At 36.4% G+C, this 25,540-nt stretch overlaps 1 protein-coding gene across 4 annotated transcripts in view; it reads left to right on the top strand.

The window, feature by feature from the left end:
• The window catches only part of SGCG (sarcoglycan gamma), a 104,761-nt gene that overhangs the window by 78,336 nt on the left and 885 nt on the right, over positions 1–25,540 (top strand). For all 4 annotated transcript variants that reach the window (XM_088069000.1, XM_005516264.3, XM_014248786.2 and 1 more), the window contains 3 exons: positions 801–920; positions 6,279–6,351; positions 24,469–24,592. In XM_088069000.1, coding sequence (XP_087925126.1) covers positions 801–920; positions 6,279–6,351; positions 24,469–24,592 — 317 coding nt within the window. The remainder of the gene's footprint in view (positions 1–800; positions 921–6,278; positions 6,352–24,468; positions 24,593–25,540) is intronic.

Genomic DNA, 25,540 nt, shown 5'->3' with positions numbered 1-25,540 from the left:
TTATGATGACAACTCTATCTAATAGATACTCAGGCTCGATGTGGTGTGAATTTTAATTGATCAGGTTATTACAAGAGGGAATATTAAGAGTTTGATTTTTATCTACTTACCAAGCCAGCACTGTAGAATTTGAAGTTTTAGTGAATTTAGGATCTGGAAGTACACACAGATTCTCTTGCTCGTATTATTTTTCATTTTTGGAGTACCAGAATCAATTGCAAATATTCTTATAGCTTCTTGAAACACTTAAGAACATGATCAGTAACATTTGTTAGGTATGTGGAGCCAAACTGGCATCTCTTATGAAGATCTGAAGTCCTGCTCTTACATGGGATGTTTGTAATTTTAAGGGATTTGGTCCTCCCTAATGAAAAGGGATGATGCTTCAAAGACTTTGATAAGCAGTTTCTGTTTAAAATATATATATATATTTATATATATACATATATATATATATAAATATATATATATATATAAAAGATAGATTAATTCTGATCAAAGCAGTTTAAACACTAAGAACATGAATGTTTGGATCAATTTGTGTGGGATTTTCTAGATTCCCTGGAAACCCAAGTATAAGGGAAGACTCCAGTCATGGTTTTAAACAACAAATTAGACCATGTTAATAGATTTACCCAATTTCAGAACTTACAAGGCCACTATCCTTAGAATATCTGAGTGCTTCATGAGCTTAAGTGTACTTCAATGAATCATTAAATTAAATTAAAATTATTAATAATTTATATAGAAAATTGAAGAATTATGATTAAATTATTCCATTATTCTACTGTGTTTTGCAGGTCCTAAAATGGTAGAATTCCACAGTCAGCAATTTCAGATCAACTCAAAGGATGGAAAGCCACTTTTCACAGTGGATGAAAATGAAATTGTAATTGGCACAGATAAGCTTCGAGTCACAGGTTTGTAATGGTTTAGGAAATGCTCAGATAATAACCATGTGGAAAGCACAATAAGAATGGCATTTTTAAATATGTTATTATGTCTGAATTCAAGTTCTGTTTTTACCTCATTAGGAAACAATAATATGAAGATAATTTGACCTTTTTCAATAAATAATCAATAAGAATTTTTAACATAAAATTAAATATATATATATAATATGTAAACATTTCTGTATGTATGTTTTATTTTAAAGCCATTAGTAATAGGAACTTTAGTGGTGCATCTTTTTATTAATTATTTAATGTTTCCAGTGCATGCTGTCTGAGGCTGAAAAAATTCTAGGTATTTCATTCTGAGTAGTAACAAGTCTGATCTGTGAAAACTTTAGAGAGAGAAATATCTCTCTGATATTTTTATATGGTTTTATCTTTCAAAGTGAAATCGATTGTATTGCTGTTCCATGAGTAGCACATATGTCACAGGAAGATATTTGTAGTATATCTTAAATGTCACCTGTCAAGAGAAAAGTTTGTCTTAGGCTGTTTCTTCAAATCACTGAAGTACTCATTTACACAGTAATACGTCAAAATTATCACATGAAAAGCTACTTCCTTTCATGCTACCTGTTAAAGTCAACCTTCATTTTCTAGGTGTAAGGTTGCATTAAAATAGATACATCAAGGTGTGATTTCTCTTTGAGCAGAAGAATCCATCAAAAGAAATACTGAAATTACTCTGTAATTTCTTTTCAATTCATTTTATAATACTTTTTACTTGTTTGAAACTATCATGCTTGGCCTTTGCTAGTTACAGGTCCTCTGAAATCTTGAGGTCTTCATTTTAATAAATAGATTCATATTATATCACTGTCAAAACTATAAATATGGCAGTAACTATACAATTAGTGTTTGAAAGCCAAAGTTAAGTTATAATAAATGTGTTAATAAATTTTGTTTATGCCTGAGGGTCTTATCTTAAGGTTTTTTATTTTTTAACCTAATTGAAATTACAACTTTGTTTAACCAGGAAACCCTATCAAATAATTATTGTTTGCCCAAGGGATGCTAAACTTTAATAGAAAAGCGTGTTTAACAAAGATATGAAAAACTGCATAATTGTTAACTGATTTGGAATAGGTCTATCTCTGCTCAAAGTAAGTAAAAATCATTCATATATGAGTTGAAATTGTTATGTTAATATTAATGACTCACTCATCCAATATTAATCTTTACAGTGCATTGATAATTATTTACTTCAGCAGGTACTGTACTAAGACACACTGCCTATTTCTTTTTTTTACACTGTAGTAAAATTCAAAAGCAAATACATTAAAGTCAGTGAGGTTATTTCAGTGTAAAATTAATGTAAGTGAGAGGAGATTCATGCCTACTTTGCTTCAAATTAACTTATTAAAATTGTGATTTAAATGATACTATTAGCATGAAGGATAAATTATTGTGATTCAAATGATACTATTAGCATGAAGGATAAATTAGTAATACTTTGCATACTGAGATTATTTTTTAAAGATTTTTGATGGAGAACAAGATCAATGTGAAATAAATTTTGAAAAGTTCATACCATAAAAAACAGATGATCCTGGGCTTAAAATACGCAAAGAACATTTTGGAGTCTTTTATGTACAGTGTAGGGAACTATTTTGATTTTACTTCTCCTTATTTATGTGAATTATGAAAAGCTCAGTAATGGTTTTTAAGAAAACCTGACAATTTTCAACTAAAATATAATATAGCAGAGAGCAAATGGAGCATTTGATTTACAGTATTTCAAGACAAAGGAAAAGGTCTAAGAGTAATACAATCCAATCCAACACCTCGAGAATTGTCACATTCCTACCATTAATATGTTTCAACTCATACTATTTCACTCAGACGTTCTCTGGCCCCTGTGTAGAATAGTAGTGCAAATCAAAGAAGGACAAACGCCTGGGGAAAGCCTCAACCAGGAACGTGCCTCCAATTCCCCGCAGGGTCGCTGGCAGGTGTGGGTGGCCACGTTCCTCTGGAGCGCAGAGTTGCCAGCGCCTGCCCCGGGCAGAGCTCTTGCTGTTCTCTGCTTTGGGGAGGGCTCCAGGGCTTGTCATCTCCCTTGGATATAGTGGCTGAGCTCACATGCTCAAACATGAACATCCAGCTGTGTGTGAAATGCCCTGGGGCATGTGAGACACCACATGGTATCACTTTATCTCCAAGAGATGCTTCCTGTGATCATGGCAGCTGGAGCCCAGGCAGGATGCACAAGGGTGTTCCAGGTGACAGTAAGTCCATGCGATTAGGCAAAGAAACACTGCCTCTGGCTCATCTGTGGCAGCTACATGTTTCACTGGATATCAGACTGAGGCTTGGCTTAACCCTTTGTGACTGTGACTGCACCTGAAGGAGCATGGACTACAGCTGCATCTTCTTTAATATTATTTCAGTAAGGACCTGCATTTTGCAGGCATTTGTTATGTTGCTGTGGTGGTACCGAACATCTGTGATTTGTTCTGGGAGGGTTTTGTACATTCAGCTGGCATTGGTGACAGTGAAACCACCTTGTAACTGTATTGGCTGGCAAAGAGACGGCTGCTTTATAACGTTGTCATGGCAGGCTCTTAGAAACATAGAATTGTAAAGGTTAGAGAAGATCTCTAAGATAACACCCAGCCATTAACCTAACACTGCTATGTTCGCCACTAAACCACATCCCCAAGCGCCACATCTACGCTTTTTATTTTTTTTTCTTAAAGGAAAGCTGGCAGGGTAGAGAGGATCAATATTTTTATGGAGAAGCATATTTATAGCACCCTTTCTCCAGTTTACTACTTGCCCTTCTGCTTGCTTGCCTTTTATAAAAATCCCCTGAAGTATTTGCTGAGTATTGTCTGTGATTTTCTAGTGCTCTGTTCTGTGCAAAGGTTTTCAGTTTGTGTAGCTAATGCTGAAGTGCAATGTGACAGTGTGTGTTTAATTTAAACACTTCTGCTCAGAAGGTAAGTTAAGTAGGAGGCAATTTGAGGGTGTGAGTAAACATTCTGTTAGATTTTGAGAAGGCAAATGGTCCTTGCCTGATAGGGTGCGTGGGGTGTTAATGAGTCTTGCTGACTTCAGTCCTCTCATTGAGAAAATTAATGTCTTTTTTTTGCATATTTTATAAATAAATTAAAATATCTTAATAAACAGCCTATAAAACAGTAAATATATTAGTAGTCATATCACAGTTAAAAAGATAAAGTATGAAATGAAGACAGGAAATCAATTTAGGGGCATTTTCCAAAAAAAGTTGTCCAGAGATTTTTTTTTGTATTAATGGCATACTGTTATAACTTAATGCTGTTTGATGAAGAGGTTTTACTTACATTAAAGACAAAGTTCTATTCTTGCTTAAAGATGACAGCTCTAGAATATGGAAATAAGCCTTTTCATTCCATTTTACACCACCTGCCCACCGCCTAGAACATTAACACTGATGTTTCCTGTTCTCTTTCTTCCATTAGCCCCTATTTCCATTAAACTAATACTATCTCTGTAACCACTTACTTATCTTTATAGAATCATAGGATCTTAGAATCACTTAGGCTGGAAAAGAACTGTTAAGATCACCGAGCCGAACCATTAACCCAGCACTTCTAAGTCACTAAATCATGTCCCCAAGTGCCACATCTGCACTTTTGACATATCAGAACATCCCTGCAAAATATCTTAGCTGCACCAAATCAGCGTTTTCTGATAAACATTTTTAATTCCTTTAGGTGCAGAATAATCTTAATGAAAATGAAATGAAATGTTAATGAAGCAGGGTTAAAGCTCTGTCTGAATTAATAAATTTTAAGTTTTCCAGTATTATATTCATGCCAGTTTTTAATTTACAGAAAGATTAATCTATTCAAATTGATGAGGAGGGTATCAAAAGCTAAATAAAATTTAAATTCAAGCTTAGTAAATCAATGAATCCTCAAATTGCTGAAGTGATTTGATATGGTAATTCTTGTATCTTGTTTACTTCTCTTCCATCCAAGCCAAGAGGATTTCATTCTAAGGAATCACGATTTCAGATAAAACTCTTCTCAAAAAGCAGCACATTTCATGCCTTCTCAGGACATTCTCAGAATTTTCCTGCAGTCCTCATGAAGTGAAAGTCTTCCTGTCAGTTGTCTCAGCAATGTATTCATTTTTAATGTTTTTCTTGATTTCACTTCCTTTTCTGTGAAGTTGCCCCAACCAATTTTCAATTATTTTTCCCTTTATACCACATTTAAAACAATCTAATACCACATTTATGCAATCTGCACCACACTTTTTAATCATCCATTGCCATTCTCTGCCTAGACAGAGCCCAGATCCCTAACATTGGGATTTTTAGAGCCCAGAATTCTTTCTAGGGTAATGGCATAAAGAGCAGCCAGACAATCCACCTTGACTGATATCCTAACTATTGAAATATATTGCCTTGCTACATATTTACCTGGAAAGTTCTCACATATGTAAATCCTCAAGGCCAGAGAAGATCTCTCAACCTAAGAGCTCTCCAGTTTTTGATGAGTATGTTCACAGAGCCAAGGAACAGAAATTGAGAGTCTGCACCCTTGCTGTAGGTGGTGGTGTTCAGCTGCTTTTTCGAGCTGTCTCTGTTGCTGAGGGGCTATTGTCCAACATCAGCCAATTTCCTGATCCTAGTGGAGCTTAGGTGGAAGGTGGCCACCGGCCTGGTGATACTGAAATAATGCTGATACTCAGGAGAGCAGAAATGGAGGTCCTTGGAAGATTTTCAGGTCCAACAGGGGGGCTCCTGGTGAGGCTTGGTGCCCACTGTTTCTTCCTCTTTGGAATGAAATTACTTGTATATCAAGACATAAACTATCTGATCCCATAGTCATTTACATTTTGCATACAGAAACACCATTTCATATTCAGCAAGTCTGCCTATAAATAGGGGAGAATCTTTGATAAAGCTATATGACAGAAGTTATGATATGCATGGAGCAGTCTACAATAACACAATTATTTAGGACTGTAGTATTTGCGAAGTTTTCTGGGATTTTAACTGTAATGAAAGTTGCATTGTATAAATCTTATTTACTTATTTTCTCAAGTAGTTTAAAATTCCTCTGTCTTCAGACTTCTTGGATTTCATTTTTAGAATTTACAGCTGTACATTTACATTACTTCTATATGGTATTGTTCTCACCAATACTGCAATGGTAATAAGGTAGCTATATTTCAGTTGTCTTATAATTCTTAACATGTGTTCTCTTATCTTGATTTCCAACATCAAAGTGGCCATATTAAACAAAAACCAAACTTCTTGCTATCTTTGTGTTGTATTTGAACTGTTACATTACAGTATTTTTCTTTTGTTTTTTTTTTTTTTTGCAGGGCCTGAAGGAGCACTTTTTGAACATTCTGTAGAAACACCACTTGTGAAAGCAGAAGCTTTTAAACAGCTTAGGTAAGAATTTATACATAAATCTAATAAGTAAATGTTATTTTCTATAAATATTCATATTTTTTGAACACGTGATTTTTCAACACAGAATTGCTAACAACATTTTTTTTATTTATGTGACAAGTTATTATTTCAAAGGAAAATCATATCTATTGTTCTGCAGTTTTTAAATATATTATGAATAATTTGTTGCTGATGATGAATATATTTAAAACCCCTGTGAAAAGATTTTCTGTAAACTTCTATTTTTCAGTTTTGAAAAACACTTGGAAATATGACTTTTTTTACAATGTTACTGTGCTGGTGCTAAACCCACCACATGATTTGGTTCATTGGCCAGGAAACTCAAATTGGTGAATCTAAACCGCTACACTAACAATATAAGTTGCTTGTCTGCAATAGGTCATCAACCTGTAATTAGTCAAGGTTTTTGAAAACTGGTATCTGGGGAAGCAGACTAAGAGGAAAAGTTTGGAAATGTATGAAGCTCTAATGTAGGAAAAGAATTAAAAATTGGTTGGGGAAACCTCAGAGAACATGGTAAAAAGAGAAGAAGTGAAATCAAGATACTAAATACTAAATACTAAAAAGCAGTTTGGGCTGAGAAAATCATTATTAAGTACTTTGTATGTTTCAGAGTTCCTTTATTCTGGGACAGCATTTCTTTGTGCATTATTCTATTGAATTTTGAGTGTCCCAAATTAGTTTATAATATGCTGGTTATTATGAGGTAATAATCTCAAATTAAATTCTCTTCATGAACATGTTATTTTTCATTTTATAAGCAAGTTCAAAGAAAGATTTAAAATTAAAGAGGATCTCTTTGATGATTGTATTTCTGTCCTTTAATACCTTGGCAGTTTGCTACTTTCTGTCATAATTTCTCTTCTTAGTTTTCCTCTTCAATAGGGATAGCTACTAGAGAGTAGGGGAAGCTGATGAAAGCTTTGAAAAACATTGACTGTATCTTGCTGATCAAATTTTCAAATTGAGAATGACAAATGAGAGAGAGACTGTTGAGATAATTATTTTGGTTTTTTTGTTTCTATTTAAGATTTACTTTACGTGGTGCTTACATTTGAAGACAGTATGAGCTCAAGGCATTATTTTTAACATACTGATGTCTACTTTCAAAAATGTTTCTTCTGTTATGGTAGAATTTGGATGTGAGAGACTTTGACCAATATTCTGCTTTAGAAATGTACATTGTCTAGTTTTGTAGGGAGTGGATTCATTATGTTTTAAATTTGACATTTTCTGTGATTATCTCAACTTCAGTGAAGTAGGAAATCAAATTTTTTAATTGTAAAGTCAAGAAGCTCTCTGCAAATTTTGATTTGATATATATCTATTATTTTCTGTGGTTGTTACATTGCTTCAAATACATAATCAATTAATATTTTAATGGGCTTAATACAGTTTTATTCTACATCTGTTATGCACTGTTACATTTTAAGTTCTTATTTGCATTTTTGGTTTACAGTTACAATGGTCCTGACTACATACAACTATTGTTAGTATAATTTTTCTATCTCTTTTTAAAATAGGATAACAGTAGGAAGGAAAACAGCTTAATTTAAAGTGTTCCATCCTCCCTGGATGAGTTTAACTCACAGCTTGCCTCTTTAGTGATTTTTACCAAGACAGCTATGAACACACGTTTTGATCTAGAATGTTGCTATTTGTTAGCAGAGCTCAAATGTAATACTTAAAATCCCACTCAGTTCTGTCTTTGATTAATTTAAAGAAGTGGGAAGTACAGACTTTTCCAGAATTAACAGAAGTTTGCTAGTAATTATTGTGATGTCAGGGAACTAGGAACACGGCCACTGACGTGCTTATGACTGCATTTGACATGAATCCAGAGCTGCTAAACACCTCTGCTAGAAACTGACTTAGGGTTAGCTTAACCCTAAGAAAACTGATTTTCTGGGCATGAGGCTGTGCAATGTATACACCACTCACTTGTACCAGCATAGAATAGCTTGGAATGGAAGGGACCTTAAAGATCACCAAGTTCCAACCCTTCCTGCCATGGGCACTTCCCACCAGACCAGGTTGCTCAGAGTCCCACCCAGCCTGGCCTTGGACACCTCCACCATCTACAGCTTCTCTGGGCATCCTGTTCCAGTGCCCTACTACCCTCAGCTTCTGTTTTAATCATTTCTTGGTCTTTAGTCTTCATTCCTTCAGCAACTCTGCATTGAATGACAGTGGGCAAAGAGGAAAAAACACCTCAATGCTTAAAATGGATGGAGAACTAGTAAACAAATAAGTAAAGAATTTTTTCCCAATTCCTAATCTAAATCTTTCTAGGTCTATCAATACATGCCCTTGTAAGCATCCCTCTCCTGTCTCCTGTCCTGGTAGGCCTTTACCCACAGCAGTTTAGGGTGCCTCAGTCCTTTAATTTATTTTTATTTTTCTGTCATAATCAGTGTCAAATTTGAAAGCAGAGATGGGAGTGATTTTGTTTTTTCATGAAGGGCTTCTGGGGAGGTTTAAGAAGGAAATGCACTGCTCTGCAGTGCAGATGGTAAATGAAGGTTTAGGGAGAGAAGACCTTTTTGTCAAGCTGGAAAAAGGTTACTTTCAAAGGCAATCTTAAATGTCAGCATAAACAAAATTCATGCATGCTGTTATGAAGGAGCTCTGACAAATTTACCAAAAAATGGATATTTTGTAATGCTTCATAAATACTCCATTTCATTCCACTCTGTTAAATACAGGTACCTACCCACTGAAATATGAAAACTTAAAATGCAATTTCAAGTATGACTTTCCTGTTTTAGATTTGAGCATGCTTCCTTTCCAGACTAGACTAGTGAGTAGAGAGTTATAATTAATACAACAATTTGTTTACCTTGAGCCTTATCTCCACACTTCCACCATCTATTAATCTTCTGCAATTTTTCCTTTATTTTTCCTTCAGTGGTTGTGCTGTGCCATGTGGATGTGATATGCTGGATGAATGTGTTATAAAGTGCCATGGTCTGGAGCATTAAATGTGGGGAATAGTGTTTTGAGAAACCCCATCCACTACAAATGATATTGAAGGATTCAAGGAGCTGCCTGGAAAGCTGTTAATGCTTGTAACTTTTCGGCTTTTGTCATATGAACAGAGGCCACATTCCTTCTCTGTCGTTCAGATTTAGAGCAGGATTTCAAACAAAGCTGACACAAATGGCCCCTGAATTACACATTCTGCTGGCTTTCTTGTCCAAATGCAGAGTTTCAAGATAGACTGCTTTTCTGGAAACAAAGAGATATGTGTGTTAGAACTGTCTTTTTATAGCTAAGTTATGGAGACAGAGGGATACAATTACGCTGCGGTCAGTAGCTATCTTTTCATTTGTAATTTGAAGGAAAATTACAGGGTCCTTTTCAGTCTAAAAGATCAAATTTCAGACTCAAAGAAAAGGAGATCTGCTTGCGCTTGCTTCCAACTGGTAGGAAGAATTAAAACAACAAAATCTACATTTCAAGATCGTAGCTTTCCTAAGTTTAAAATAACATTACCTACTTCTTAATTTCTTTAATGGATTTCTTATATTTAAATAAGATATATAGTTTTCATTTACAAAATTCATTAAGACTTTAGGACCTGGTGGACACCTAAAAACGTGGCACTTGCATGTAATGTCTGACAGACATCTCAAAGACATGTTTACAGTCAATAGGGAGGTTTGGATATGTCCAGGAAATATCCTTCCCCGACAAACACTACTGAGGAGGCACCTGGTTGAAAACAGTCAATTGTCAGCAATTGTCACGATCCATCTCTTTATTCCTTCCAAGCTATTTTGTAGCCTTTTCCATGGCTCTTTATGAGGCCTTGGTCTTTGGTGTGTATTTGGCACCTCGAGAACTTGCCTCAGTTGTCCCAGTTGTCCTGAGGCCTCCCAAGTATTTATTTAGCTGACATCTACAACTGAATCACAGCAAAGTTTTAATGGAAAACAGGTGTCTTGCTTCCCAGAAAAACCTGAATTTAAACAGAATTAAGAAAGCTCATGTTCAGACATACACCTTGTGACCCAAAATGTAGTTCAAAAATCTGTAACAGCAACTACTGGAAGTAGATGATATAGACAGAGACATTTTATAACAGTTCCCTGAAAGCCATCTTTTCCCCAGGTTCCATGTTAAGTACTGGAAGTAGGCTCTTCTGATGTTATCCAGAGTTTCATGCCAGCACACACACCTTTTTATATCCCTTGTTATCAAATAACATTCTCTGTGAAAACTGGTGTCTGAGTTTAGAAATTTTTCCAGTCTGATGCTAACATATTTCTCCAATAACTTAAAACAGCTTAGAATATTATTTAGCCTATTCCTGTATTCCTCCTAAATTTTGTATCCTTGAATAACAGAGTTCATACCTAGTTTTGTCATTTTGATACCATTCACTTCTTGTGGTCTACATAGCTTGTGGTTTTCTAAGGGAAAACAGTGGATCAGCAAAACTCTTTAAATCTCAAAACAATGTTTCTGAGCTGAGCATTTGCATTTCCAAACTTACAAAAATGTGCTTACGAACGTGGCATTTTTCCATTTATCAACTGTATACTTTGAATAATGAATATAATGCTTATGAATTAGTACTGTCTTTGTTCTCATATTTGCCATGTATGGCTGTCTGACAGCCAGCAACTGTGCCTTCTGAGCACAAATCCTGTGGGAAATCACTTTTAGCACACTCAGCTTGTGGTATTCTGACAGTCCTTTAACTGAGGTTTTACATGCAAGTTCAGAATGATCCACATCATTCCACTACCATGATTTTGGAAAGCACTATAGCAGAAATGATATTACTGTTCCAGAGAGTCAACTTCTGTCAGAGTATGATTATAAATTTATAGAGAGATATATGTTACCGGAATATGGGTATATTTAATGGTTTATGTGTATATACTTAAAATATTTCAATATTCCCCAAAGAAACTGATGTAGTCTAAACAAAGGTATAATACTGGTATTAAATAAAAATTAAAATGTATAATTTAAGAAGCACTGTTTTATATTTAAGTGAAATATCTTTCCAACACCTAAAAGCATTAAAATATATATTTACCGGTATGTGACTGACATGTTACAAAATATTGATAATTTGAAGGCCAATTGTGTGGTTTCTAGGTATCTGGTTAGGATAAATTAATAAACTGATGGTAGACTTTTCCATGTCTATGTATTTGTAATTGACATATACCCTTTAATTTTACACCTGTTCTGTGGCAACCAATAACTCTACTGATGGAGTTAGTAGAGTTAGCTTCTGCTTCTCTCAGATTCTTTCTGAAGTCTTCTTTTTATCCTTTCCATTCCTCATTGATATTGTTTTTTCCTTCTGCACTTGAAGTATTTGCTGTGGCTAAACTGTGTAATAAGACAAGAGAAGAAGCTGGAAACTGAACTTGTGGAGCCTCATGTCTGTATGAGTAAGAATTATGAAGGAAATCTAAAGAAATGTATAGAAGCCAACCAGAGGAAAAACATTTGCCAAATAATTGTTTAATCATATTTGTAATACTAATGCTTACATGCTAGTTGCCTAAATATGCCATCTAACTAACTGAAGTACAGTCATTTTGATTTGCATTCATTATGTAAATCAAAAGCCCAGTCAGTCAGAAGAGAATGAATTACATAATGGAAAGTAAGACTAAGGTTATGATTCAGTGTTTGCAAGGCACCTCTGCTCCCTGACTGGTGAGATATTTCTGCTGCAGTGTAATTTTATGAGCCCTGGCCTTAACGTGCTAGATATAAATTTGCATTCGTATACTTTCCATAATCAGGTTAACTAACAACACCATCAAATATGTCTTTTGGAAGCTTTAAATAATTTCTTTCCATTTATCTGATGGACTCGAATATGTAAAAAGGTGTAGTTTAGAAGGAATGGATAGTACAGGGCATCATGTTGATCATCTCTTCAGAAGCATTTCTGACTTGGATATCTTTTAGAAACTCTTTTAGCAGAGTCTTGTGTATTACATCACATCTGGTTGTCTTGTAAGCAGTGATTTTACCTGTAAATGTTATTTCTAAGTGAAAAGAATTTTGCAAGCACTGTCATAAATGACTTTCACTTGCTCCAGTCACATGGCTGATTTTCTTCCTAAAGCCTCAATTTTTCAGAGATGTCACCTAACACATTAGAACACAATAAAAGTTGTTTCTGCTGCTTGTGTGGGGCAGTAATTTAAGTATTTTTCATGGCTGCTTATGTCAGTAACACAAAGAGCAAAGCTGTTGAACAGGGTCCCTGAAAATGTCAGACTGCTCAGTGAGATTGCTAAAGTAAACTTTCCGTCAGTGATTACAGCATATTCCACCAGAGCACAAGCCACTGTCAAAACTTTGTTAGTGATTGTCACAGTTTTAGACACCACCTCGCAGATGACCACCTGGAGGCCAGTTTGTAAGCCTGATTCTGCTGTCACTGATCCAGTTTGTAATACTGTAATATGCAGTTGTAATACTGAGTTGAGCAGATCATTCCTTACATTATCCTTCACCTACATACCTAACTAAGGCTTCTGATCTTGTTTTCATAGTTTTAGTTACTTTACCAGGAAAGTAACTATAAATATAAGTTGTTTGTCACATTCCTTCTAAGAAATGTCTTTTGATGGACATTTTGCATGACCAGTGTGATTGGGAAGGTGGTAACTTAATTATCCAATCCCTGGTCATTGTTGAGAATCTATAAATACTGGAGTCAGAAAGTAAAGTTACTTCTTTTTCCTCTCATACCACTGAGATGTGTTTGTGTGAATCATTCCGTGTCATTTAGCGACACCTGTCTGCACATATATTAAGAGAACCAGGGAGGAGCCATGAAACAGGATGTTGCAGTCCACAACTGCAGGATCATGTCCAGGGAAGCTACAGTTTCTGGGAACCAGCATGGGACAGGAATGAGACAGGCCTCTATTCATGAAACCATTTATTCAGCATGGGAACAAACTGTCATTCAGAGACAGAGAGCTCCAAACAAAAGCAGGGTGATGGGTTTTGAGGGACAGAACCCTTGAGGGTCTCCACCTTTGAGGGTGGAGTTTAAGATTAGGGACCACTAGAAACACAACAAGGGAGAAACCTCCAGGGACTCAAACCCAATCAGAACTCCTGGGCCACTCCTCCCAAGAGGTCTGGGATGGGGTAACTTCATCCAGGGCTCACATTGCCCATCCTCCAAAGAAGGAGGTCAAAATTCACTAGCTTGGCTCACAGCCATGCCTTTCACATTAACAATGCTTATCTGAAATTAATCTTTGCCTCCCTGAGGCACCTCACAACAACAGGAGACATCCACCATAAGGGTGTGGGTGTGGCAAACACTGGAAAAAGAAAAGGAAGCGTTTCCCGATAAGAGTAACTTTTCCAAGACCTGTTGCACATGCACACCATCGCTACTCACTCTTTCTCCTCTCCCTCAGACTTTGTGCACTGTTGGGGTACTTCAGTTGTGAGGAATCTGATGACAGTGTGCCACATTCAGCTGCTGTACTAACAATCACAAGAAGGAAAGGGTATGACCTGCTTTTCAGCAAAGCATCTTCACTTGAGTGTTTGTTTTCATGGAGAATATGTGGACACTATGAACAGCATGTACTGAAGAACTCCAGTTACTTAAAATCTTGCTATGTTTCAGCATAGTAAATTAAAAAATTGCTTGAGATATGTATAAAAGAAAGGCATGACAAATTTCAACCTGGAAGATAATTTTACAAAACTACTCATAAGGAAAATGCTAACCCCATTTTTACAACAATGATGCAAGTGCTGTTATTATATGAGATTAAAATTTTATAATACAACACATTATTTTATAATAATATTAAAGTAATTTGAAAAAGATGGCTATACTGGAAACATCTGTGATGTGCCAGATTTAATCACAGTCATTGGGGCCTTGGTCATTTTTAATTACCTGGAGAATCAGCACATCATAAAATTGAGGTCATCACAGAGACCTCTTTTGAATTAGCTCTTAACACTCTTCATCACAACTGTCATTCTTGAGAGAAGCTTCTATTTTAATCGTGTCTCATTCTTATTTTTAGTCTTCATTCCTTCAGCAACTCTGCATTGAGTAACAGTGGGCAAACAGGAAAAAACACCTCAATATTTAAAATGGATGGAGAAGTAGTAAACAAATAAGTACACTGCAATAATCATATCTGCTGTGTTTTGGAATACGTTATAAATGTTGTTTTAAATTGCTTTTAGAGCCTTTTCAAAGTGCCATTAAAACTGGGAACTGTCTTATTCTTTTTTTAAGAGAACATATGAATGCATTTGTCCTAGAAATTTCAGCACTTCTTTTATGTGGCTTACATTAAAAAAAAAATTCTGTTAACCAAAACCTTGGGAGCTGGAAACATCTGTTACTCAAATCTGGCTTTGTAATTGTGCTTGTGCACAGAGATCCCCCCTAAGCCATAAGCAGTGTTAGTGCCTGCTGTGCTTATGCTGAACAATTCCCTTGAATCCAGAATCTCATAACTGAGCTTTACTGGAATCATCTACTGCCACGCACTTCAGATTTACAACATAAACACAGAACTAACTTGGAACACAGGCTATTTCAAGAAATGAAACTATAATAAGAATTTTTTTATTTAAATTAAAGGAAAGAAAAATATGCTGAAGAAAACACCAGCTGACACCTTCAGGAGCAGCAGATACTATCAGTATTTAAGAATGGCACCCAAAAGGAATGGAATGTCTTGGGGTTCTGCTCTTATCTTTGATCATTTTTGGCATAAGGCAAAATGAGCTTAAGAAACCCCAGTAGATTTATTTATTTAAAAATCAACTATGCTTCCTATGCATATGGAGTAGGGCTAAATACTGAAAACATACAAAAACCCCTTCATCTGCATGTGCCTAACATTTTTGCTGATTCTAAATGATTTTTTCATTGTTCATGTAAGTGATTTAGCTGATGGTTCAGCACACACTCCTGGTTATCATTCATCTCTTACATATTTAGGCTGCATTCATGCAACTGAGTCCAAAGCTAGAGGACTTCTGTGTGCCCAGAATAAGCAGATACATCTCAGATGTCCATCCAGGTTTAGAACACACCTCTCTCTGCAGGCAAAATCATTCAATCATTCGTTCATTCATTCATTCATTCATTCATTCATTCATTCATTCATTCACTGAAGTGGAAGAGGATCCTCCCACAAGCCACCCACACATAAAGTAATATTCCTGGAGCATAGCCCCAGGGTTTTAAAACTGTTTGGGCAGATGTTTGGGTGGAATTGATTCAATTTATTTGAACATTAGGTGCAGATACCTGTACCACGTCTCATCACTTTTGGTGGAAGTCTACAGGTATTGTGAGGGCATTTTACAGAGATAACTAAAACAGAGCAGATTAATTATGCTCTAGCACTGGTTCTTTCTTTCTAGTAATTTTGAAGGATGCACAGGGGTTCAATGGCATTTCTTTAGGAATTGTGCACTTGCCAACTACACCGTGTTTGGTTAAGGTCTGAAGAAATGAAAATTCATCATAAGAAATGAGGCACTGTGCTGGGAAATGTTCAAATTTCAGAGTAAAGGCTTTCCACTTGGAACCCAGTATTTCATAAATTCATCTAAATTGCTAATCATAGTTTATATAACTGTGTGACTAGGATTAGAATATGCTGCCAATTACTGGTTCTTGTTTGATATCAGGCATGAGGTAATGAGTCCTTCCAAGCTAATAATTAGCTTGGAGGCCCCAGCCATGGTATGACCTTTTATTTTCAGGAAAATCATGACACCATCATATTTACCTAAAAGAAGTATCCTTTCTTAGTTGGTAAAAATCCCTGTTTGTCTTATACTCATTATAGACTTAGGGAATTTTAAATATAGTCTAAGTGTTTTCATTGCTATCAAGTTTCTGAATCTCTTCTTCCTTCAAAACCTTCTCTGTGTCTTCTGCATCAAATACAGATTTCTTTTTTATACTTACCTTGATAATTGTGCATCCCATGTATTTACATTTATATTTATTATCTTCTACAGTTGTTCCCAATTCTTGCTTTCAACATTTTTCTCATTTTCTATCCTACACTGCACACTCATCTCCAATGTCCTCCTGTAACTGACTTGTTTCTTAAAGCTTATGAATATTCAAATATGTATCAGGAAAATAGCACAATCTCTCTTTTCTTCCAACTTGGGGTCATCAGATTACCCACAACCTGAAGCACAACAGAGGATGAAAGCCTTATATTGTTAGTGCTTTTCTTGCATAGAATCCTTAGCACAGACATCATCAGAGGAACACAATCCAGTTTGGTTTACTGGGTCCTGCATCTCTAATGTTGGAATATGTAAAAGTTAGACACCCTGATGCAGCAGTAGGGCACATAACAAACTTGACTCCATATCCAAGATCTTTGAGCTATAAGCTTGTATTAAGTCTGTGGATTTAATTATTTAAATAGAGGAATAAATAAGGATAAATGGATTAATTTATCTATGGAAAACTAAACTTAGAATAGAATCTGATTAATTTTAATTTTATTTTCATACAATGATTGTCTTAACATAAAAAGCCTAAAGAGTGTAAGATCCATTACTGCAGTGGCTCAATATTCCAAAAGGTCATTATGAGATTGTTTCAGCTTTAGAAAATGCATTCTTTATAGGTTGCTTATTTGAGCCTAGTGAGTATTTGTGATCTAATTTCTTGGTTTCTCCATTCCATGATTTTATCATTTCACTGTTGACTCCATTTCAGCCCAGCTCAGTATGCCCAGCTGTGTTGTCTATGATGAAAACTCCTTCCCAAGAATTAGAAAAAAGGGAAATATGAAAGTGGTTCAGTGAGGTTTCTTTACTCGCCAGATATGAGAACTCAACCCTGAGTGGCTGAGTAATGAAGTGCTCCTAGGCCTTACCAACACAGACATCTGGGAGAGGAGTCTAATAAACATGAAAGAAAGGATTCTGCAGCAGTGTCCTGTGCTGCTATTATATATATATATATATATATATATACACATATACATATATATATATATATACATATACATATATATATATATATATATATATAATGACTTGCTTGTGTTTCACACAGTAGGACTGACTGTCTATGTGCATGAACGTGATTGTCTGGAGAAAGACGACTACCAGAAAAAGCAGAGCCTACTACAGCATTGTGTAGTTATTTCAGAGTAGTTCTGCTTTTATGAAAGTATTAGGATGTTTCAGTGCATTAAAAGGTACATTTCTGTCTATTTTCAGATGTCAGAGGTGTGTGTTTCAAGCTGTCAGCAAAGTGCAGCTCATTTTGAGACTTCCTCAAGTGATTGGAGACAAAATGATGGACCTTCCAAAATTAAATTTTCATTAGTAGCATTTAAGCAATAAACAGAAGAATCAAGAAAAAAGGGTTACTTTTAAAATCAAATTAGAGCAGATTATTCTATCATTTTGTAGTCTTTACAACACAAGTTCACTAAAGATTTTTTTTTAAAAAGCTTCAGATTTCCTGGAAAAATTAGGTGGTTTATGAACAGTTATATTCCAGCCAAATAATTTTTCTCTAATGGAGTTCCTGTGTACATACACTTGCCTCTAAACAGGTATTTTCATAGTATGTTTCTCTGAATTCACTTGTACCCTATGTGTTTTCTTAGTGTTACCAGACAACTTGTCTATATTTTCACAAGAGACTGGTGATCTTTTTTTATCACTGGCACAAAAACTTTGAGTTAATAATTTTGGCATAGTTAGGTTGAAAGCACAGTTTTAATATTAAGCTGTTTTAATGCTGCTCTAAGTTTTCCTGTAAATTTTTCTGCAAGGGAAGAGCCAGATTCACTTGGTAAAAAAATTACTAAATGCTCTTTTTTAAAAAATTTAAGATAATTGCTATTAAACTTGGATCCATTTTAAAACATACTGGTTTGCATATAACATTTCATTGTGGCATGAATAATAAATTAACTTAGTATTCAGTGCATAGAAGCTGTAGATATTGACATTAGTCTTACTGAAACAGAATATGCACCCAGGTTCAGGCAACCCCCAGAGGCAATAATCCTTGGAAAATGATTTTTTTGAACTAAGCTACAAAAATTGGGAGATAGATTATAACCATTGACCAACTAATGGGCTTGACAAGGAGTTTTTCAGTTTGTCAGTCAATTTTCCAGTCATTTTTTCAGTCAATTTTCTTCATTATATTTCATTTAGTTTAACTCAGTGAAGTTCAGACTTGGAATATCAAAGTGAATGAAGGCAATATGGAAGACAATATCATCCAGGTGGGAAGCGATTATTCCACCTCTAAATGAAGGAATTTAATGGGTGTGATGCAAAATGGGACATTTTAGAAAGAAAAATCAGTCAGCATTTGAAAGATTTATAGAAGTTATGTCAAATCAGAATTTTGTTCTAAGGCTTGACTAACTGCTAAATTTTCATTACGCAGAAGCTGATCGGGGAAGAAGATTTAATGAGTCATTAGTATTTTCTATTCTTTGACATTAGTAAGAGCTATCACAGTTTACTGTTGAATACTGATACTTCCGTGTCCTTAAGATAGACACGGTTGCTGGAATATGCTGTGAAACTCATTTTTCCTCTTTGCAAGGAGATGTAATTTTAGGAGCTGTTCCAAAGAAAATGCTTTTACAAAATACAGAAATGAGGCATATATGGAGACTGAGATCTCAGCCCTGTTGTTTTGCCCTTCTTTGCCTTTGGACCTTCTGGCAAGCAACCAAAAGCCACAAGGCAGAACACCAAGATCCTCAAGTTTGGGTAATCATGTTCTTCTTGCTACATCCTGATCACCCTCCCCACTCACCTGACCTCAAAACAGCAAGCTGCTGGGACATAAGTGAATATGGGTAGAGATTGGCAGCAGGCATTAGTCCATGCCTGCTGCTCTCTCTCCACCTCTAGAACTCCAGCCCAGTTTTGCTCAGCTCATGTCAACAGGAATCCAGCTTCCACATAAAGAAAGGGTATGGTTTGAAATTGTGTATATTGTGCCATAAATAAATGCTGACAATCTCTTTTTCCTGTGTGACTAGTACATGCTTTGCTTATGGCTTACTCTCTTACAATGTCTAGCTGCATGGCTGGGGAATTAGACCATTTTCAGACTAATCAAAAAGTCAATATACTCCTATTGCCTTTTAAAGGTTAACTTCAAAAAGCATTCAAAAAGCAGGGCTCAAAGCATCTACATCTACAGAGAACCAAGGCAAATTAAGCCTACAGAATCCTCTAGGTTACTTTTGTTGCCTTTCAAAACATTAGTACCTTGACAGGTTAAAGATTTGCTTTTTTCCCCTTTTTCCGTCATGTGTTTGGTTTTGTTTTCCTCTTCATTTCTTGCCTTTTCTATTCATCCTTTGCTCCATAACTCCAGTCATTGTAAAATTTAATTTCTTTTCCCCTTTGACCTTCACAAAGTCAGATGAACTTTGGAGCAGATGTTCATGTCAGGATTTTTTTTTTGCACACCAAAGATATATAAGGGTCTCTTCCTTACCTGATGATGTGAAAAAGATGTTTTGATTATAGAATCACAAAATGGTTTGGGTTGCAAGGGTCCTTAAAGGTCATCTAGTTCCAACCTCCTGTCATGAGCAGGTACACCTTCCACAAGACGACGTTGCTCAAGGTCCTGTCCATCCTGACCTTGGACACTTTTAGCACAGTTGTTGGGTGCACTACAATATTAGAGGTAGTGTTGATTCTGGACCTGTTCAGTCTAGCTAAAGTAACCCTGATCTTCCTCAGATAGGTGCTGGAAAGAATGCATACAGATGGGCAACTTGTGTCTAAGGTCATACCATGGAATTCTCTTCCCCTTGAATTCAGGAAAGACGATGACTCATGATCTGAAAAGGTCAGAAGGAAAGGGTAAACAATTACTCTGGAGCAAGCTGGTTCCTCTGTCCTACTCTAAGGGTCAAGCAACCACAAACTGCAGTAGGAAACTTGTGATACTCTTTCTTCAGTGCTGGAACCAGCTTTCTAATGCCTTGTGGTACTTACAAGATCTGTAAGGTATCCTTCTGGCTCCTGCCAGGATGAAAAAGGAGATCAATATTACTGCAGCATGCACAGGCAGTGTCATCTGCTTCTTTACCAGAACTGCTGCAGGCTGTCACTGCCCTCACATCCTCCCTAACAGCCAAATGAGCAACTTCTGGTGATCTGGCATCTCCACAAGTTAGCAACATGCTTATAGGAAAAGGAAAATCTCCAAGCTTTTAGGTTGTTGGGATGGTTTCAGATCCAGAGCCTGAATACTGTTGAGGTTCCCTCAGAATATTTTTCACACTTCATGAATTATTTAGCACAGCTCAGCACCAAATTTCTTTGGCAGCCAGACAAGACAGTATAGTTGACTCCTGGAACTCTTACCAACAAATAAGAAGACAGCAATGAAAATGTTATCTTTGCTGTAATCGATTGCTTTAGTTGCAATGGGCCGTGGAGAACCAATATCCAGCAAATGACAGCTGTAAAGTATTACCAGGGACCACCTGTTCCCCCACCCTTCCCTGGCTGTCATGAGCTGACATGGTGCAGTTTCTCAGGCTGCAGGCATCACGGTGAAGGGGAGCAAGGCAAAGTAACTATTCCACAAGTGGGCCCAGCTGCGGCTTTCATTGCCTTACAATCTGTGGGTATGTCTACTTGAGTGTCTTAATTCAAACATTAATTAGGAACATGTTTTTGAGGGAAATCTCACAGTGGGCTGAGCTCTCCTCTTCTTGGTTTTCATTGTGGAGTTTTTGTGCAGTTTGGGGTACATGGACAGGGTGACATTTGTGTTAAACTGATCTGAAAGCTGTGATCTCTCGGAGAACACCTGTTGTTGTTCCAGCCTTTCTGGGCATCCAGTTGGCAACAGCTAGTCCAGAGTACTCCTCAGGACACATAATGGGCTGTCAGGTCCTTGGCATCAAACGTTGTGCTGTCCAGATCAATTTCTCTTGCACCACACCCCTTACTAATTGACCCTGGCAGCTACCACAGTACCTAGAAGCTACTCATAAGTACAGAATCCATCTTCTCAAGTGAAATAGAGGCTGTGACAGATGTCACATTTAGGACAGCACATTACAGAGATTAATTGCCCTAGATGGTAAAGATCATTCACTTTATCCTCTTAAATATAATTTATGTGTCTGTAAGTTTAAAAAAAATATAAAGTGACTGGTAACAATATATTCTGTCATCATTCTAATGCATAAATTCAAACACTATAAAGTGACCAAAAACTCTTAAGACAATTAATTAATTTCTTCCCTCTTACTCTCCAAGCACCCTACCATCATTCGCAAACAAACTGAATTCTTGTTTTGCCAGGACACCTGATAATGAGGGATGCACATCAATGTGGGGACCGAGAAGGGACATTCAAAGTCAAGGTTCAACTCAGGCTCTTTCTATACTAGGTGCCCATTTCCCTTTGAGTACATCTGGGCTTCAGACACCGAACCTTTGAATACTGTACGGAGAAATGCGTCATTACTGTTATTGACTCTTGCCTTTGCTAGAATCTCATATATTACAGTTCACATCACTGATTCACGGCAGTTTGCATTGCCAGGAAGCTTCAATGACGTGCTTAATTAGGCAAATCCAGGCTGAGTTAATCTAGAAATAGGACCTGTATAAACAGCAGAAATTTAGGTTTGTGATTAATATAGCAAATGTAATTCTGCAATGTAATTTAAATTATGTGTATGTCATATCATAAATCTAAGTGCTTCCGAAGTCTGTAGGCTTCGTGCCAGCATTAATTTTTGTAGAAAGTAAGAAATATTTCTCTTGTGTTTGATTGCTTTTTAAATTCCAGGTCTGATATACTCTCAGAAATTTGTCCCAGTCTTCTGTCTTCTAATATTCAATGGAGTTTAAAAATAAAAATTTATACCTACATATATAGTTTGCTTATGTAGGTGAAATACTTTACAATCTTGACACTAACTTATGAAAATATATTAAATTTAAAAAATTGAAAATACAAACTGTGTTTAACTTTTCAGTATATAATGCATATAAATGTGTGCTGTAAAATATTCCCATGAAGCAGATCACCCACATTAATCACGTTTGGAAGAACTGGTTTTTTATTTCATAGAGTATAAATCTAGAGATCTAAAGCAAAAATTCATACAAAAGTTGTTAAATTCCAAACACTGCTTAATAAAGATTACTAATATTATACTGGTTGTCTGATGCAGAACAAACTCATACTCATGCCCTGCTACACAGCATGATCATGACAGAAGTTTGTACTATCTCGGACTCATGGAATGAAGTATGAAATTATTTTTTGGATATGGTCTCAATGTGGAATCATGATGCATTTACCCATTGTTAGTATTTTATTTTATTTTATTTTATTTTATTTTATTTTATTTTATTTTATTTTATTTTATTTTATTTTATTTTATTTTATTTTATTTTATTTTATTCTATTTTATTTTATTCTATTCTATTTATCAGGCTGGAGTTTAAACTAATTGAAGGTGATGAACTCAGGAGGTGTCACAGAAAGGCAGATCATAGAAACATAAAGTCATAGAATGGTTTGGGTTGGAAGGGACCTTTGAAGATCAGAGAAGACAGAATCTTCTGCTAACTCTGGCCAGCAGTGATAAGCCAATATTGCTTGAGCTATTTTCAGATTTGAGGATAAAAAATGAAGTTTCAGTGACTGTGCTTAGATATCATGGATTTAGGTTTTAAGTTATCAGCTGGATTTAACTTCTTCAGAATTCAAAGGTACAACTGAACTTTCTCACAAGAACAAACTCTTTTTTTTATATTCTGGTTTTAATGAAGTAACAGGAAAATGAAAAGAAAAGGAAGAATTGAGAGTCTCAGTAAATTAGGCAGCTAGTTCCTGTCAACGACTGGCAGTCAGAGTTGACTCACTACAGAATGCATTCCCAGTGAAGAACCTGCTTGGGCCCAGCTTCCACTCAGCCAGACTGGCAGCTGTGGAACACCCGTGGAGACAACAGCACCTGCTGGGAGTGCATGCACACACACACACACACACAGCCCCCTACATTTCTTCATTTACATACAGAAAACAGTGGGTGAGAGCATGCAGGCTTGGGAACAAGTGTGTCCGTGTTCTGCAGTGTGGATGCAACCCACATTCTTTGGTATGTGTCCAGGGAATAGGAAAGCTAGCAGAGATGTAAACAGGGACCACCAGTTGTCTCCCTTTCTCTAGCCTTCATATTCACCTGTTTAGTGCTGGCTAGTGTCATCAGGAAGGGTGAGTGTATATTCATGATAAAAACCTAAGTAATGGTCAAAAGAAGCAATATAATCACTAACTTGTTGCCAGGATTGGTGTTTTTTCTTTCCTTCTTGTGATTTTTAGTTAGTACTTCTATCCCTGCTACTTAGCATGGAAATGACACCAAAATTCTGAAGAAACATAGCCTTATCTCTTTGAAAAATAAAAATCATTATTCCTGCACAGCTGATCTGACAAGGAGATTACTCAGATAATACAGTGCCTTTCTGCCATCTTGTGGCACTGCAGGGTTTGCAACTCCCTCTTTGTTACACTGTATCATTTTTATTTCAAATTAACAGTTTTTAAGTTTCAGATGTCATCTAGTTAAACAACACACACACACGCACAGACAAACACATACACACAGTGAAATCTTGGTCCAATTAATTACAGTGTCAAAAATCTCATTGATTAAAAAAAAGTTCCAGACTGTATTAATTGCATTTATTTCCATGTCTTATTATGTCAAAAATGAAAACAAACTGAAACTAACTAGTGTAAATCTGGGTTTCAGGTTAATAGATTAAGTTACTGTAATACTGAAATAAACTGCAGCTATGTATGAAATAATACCTTGGATTTGTATTAGAAATTAATCTATACTTTTCATTTGGGATGCTTTGTTGGTTTCTGAAATAGCTGCCTCCTTTTTCAAGTCTGCCTAAAGAAAAGGGAAGTTGCATATTTTCTATTATTTCAGGCAAGAGCCTGCAAGGGCTTTTTCAATATTTACTTATTTTTCTAAAATAAAGGAACATATGAGGTTGTGCTACTGTCCGATTTCCTGCTCCTGCTTTTAGGCTGGAATCACCAACTCGATCTTTGAGCATGGATGCACCACGAGGAATTAATATCAAAGCACAAGCTGGGAATATTGAAGCTCTTTCCCAGATGGATATCAAACTACACAGCAGTGATGGCGTGGTGAGTGCAAGCCCTTCTTTTCCTAACTGTGATTGATCCTCCGTATGACTACAAGTCTTTTTTTCAAGCTCTGTTAATTTAATTCAGGTTTTAGATGGCAGTATATAAAAATTTATAGTGCCAATAATAAAACTCTTATATATGTAAATAATACTACCAACAGACATGAAGTTGTATTAGCTTAGAGAAATGCTTTCTAATAAAACTTGGATACTGCTTAGCTCCCCATTAGCACAGTGGTTCCCAGGCACCCCTGTGGAGAACCTTGGCTCAGAAGCAGATGCAGCCCCCAAGTGGCAAAATTAAGAAGTGAAGCTCTACAGACATCATTAACAGCAGGCAACATGCAGTGGCCTGTTTTTCCCCTCTGCAAGGCTGTGCTATGACAGTTCTTCTGGAGGCACTCCACATCAACCCACATCCATCCTCCAGCTGGCTCCATGGTGTGGCCTCCACACTCAGGACAGACCTGGGTCCAGCAGCAGTGCTTGTGTCCTGCTGCTCTGTGCATGGCCACCTAGCCTAGAATCAAAGACTGAACTGTGCTGGAAGGAACTTTAAAGATCATCCAGTCCAACTTCCCCTGCCATGGACAGGGACACCTTCAACTAGACCAGGCCGCTCAGAGCTCAATCCAATCTGGCCTTGAACACTTCCAGCGATGGGGTATGCACAATTTCTCTGAGCAGCCTGTTCTGTGCCTCACCACTGAAAGAAATTATTTTTTAAATCAAATCTAAATCTATCTTCTTTTAATTTAAAATCAGGATCCCTGATAAAGGGTCCCTCCCCAGCTTTCATATAGGCTCCCTTTAAGTACTTGAAGGCTGCAGTGAGGTCTCCCCAGAGCCATTCTCTTCTCCATGCTGAACAATCCCAATTCTCAGCCTTTCCTCATAGGAGAGGTGCTCCATCCCCCTGAGCATCTTTGTGTCCCTCCTCTGAACT

This window comes from Pseudopodoces humilis, chromosome 2, assembly GCF_049639895.1.
Source record: "Pseudopodoces humilis isolate 2021_Gansu_Grassland_sample_001 chromosome 2, ASM4963989v1, whole genome shotgun sequence".
Taxonomy (NCBI): Eukaryota; Metazoa; Chordata; class Aves; order Passeriformes; family Paridae; genus Pseudopodoces; species Pseudopodoces humilis.
The sequence above is the reverse complement of the archived record's forward strand: the minus strand, read 5'-3'. Positions and strand labels throughout refer to the sequence as shown.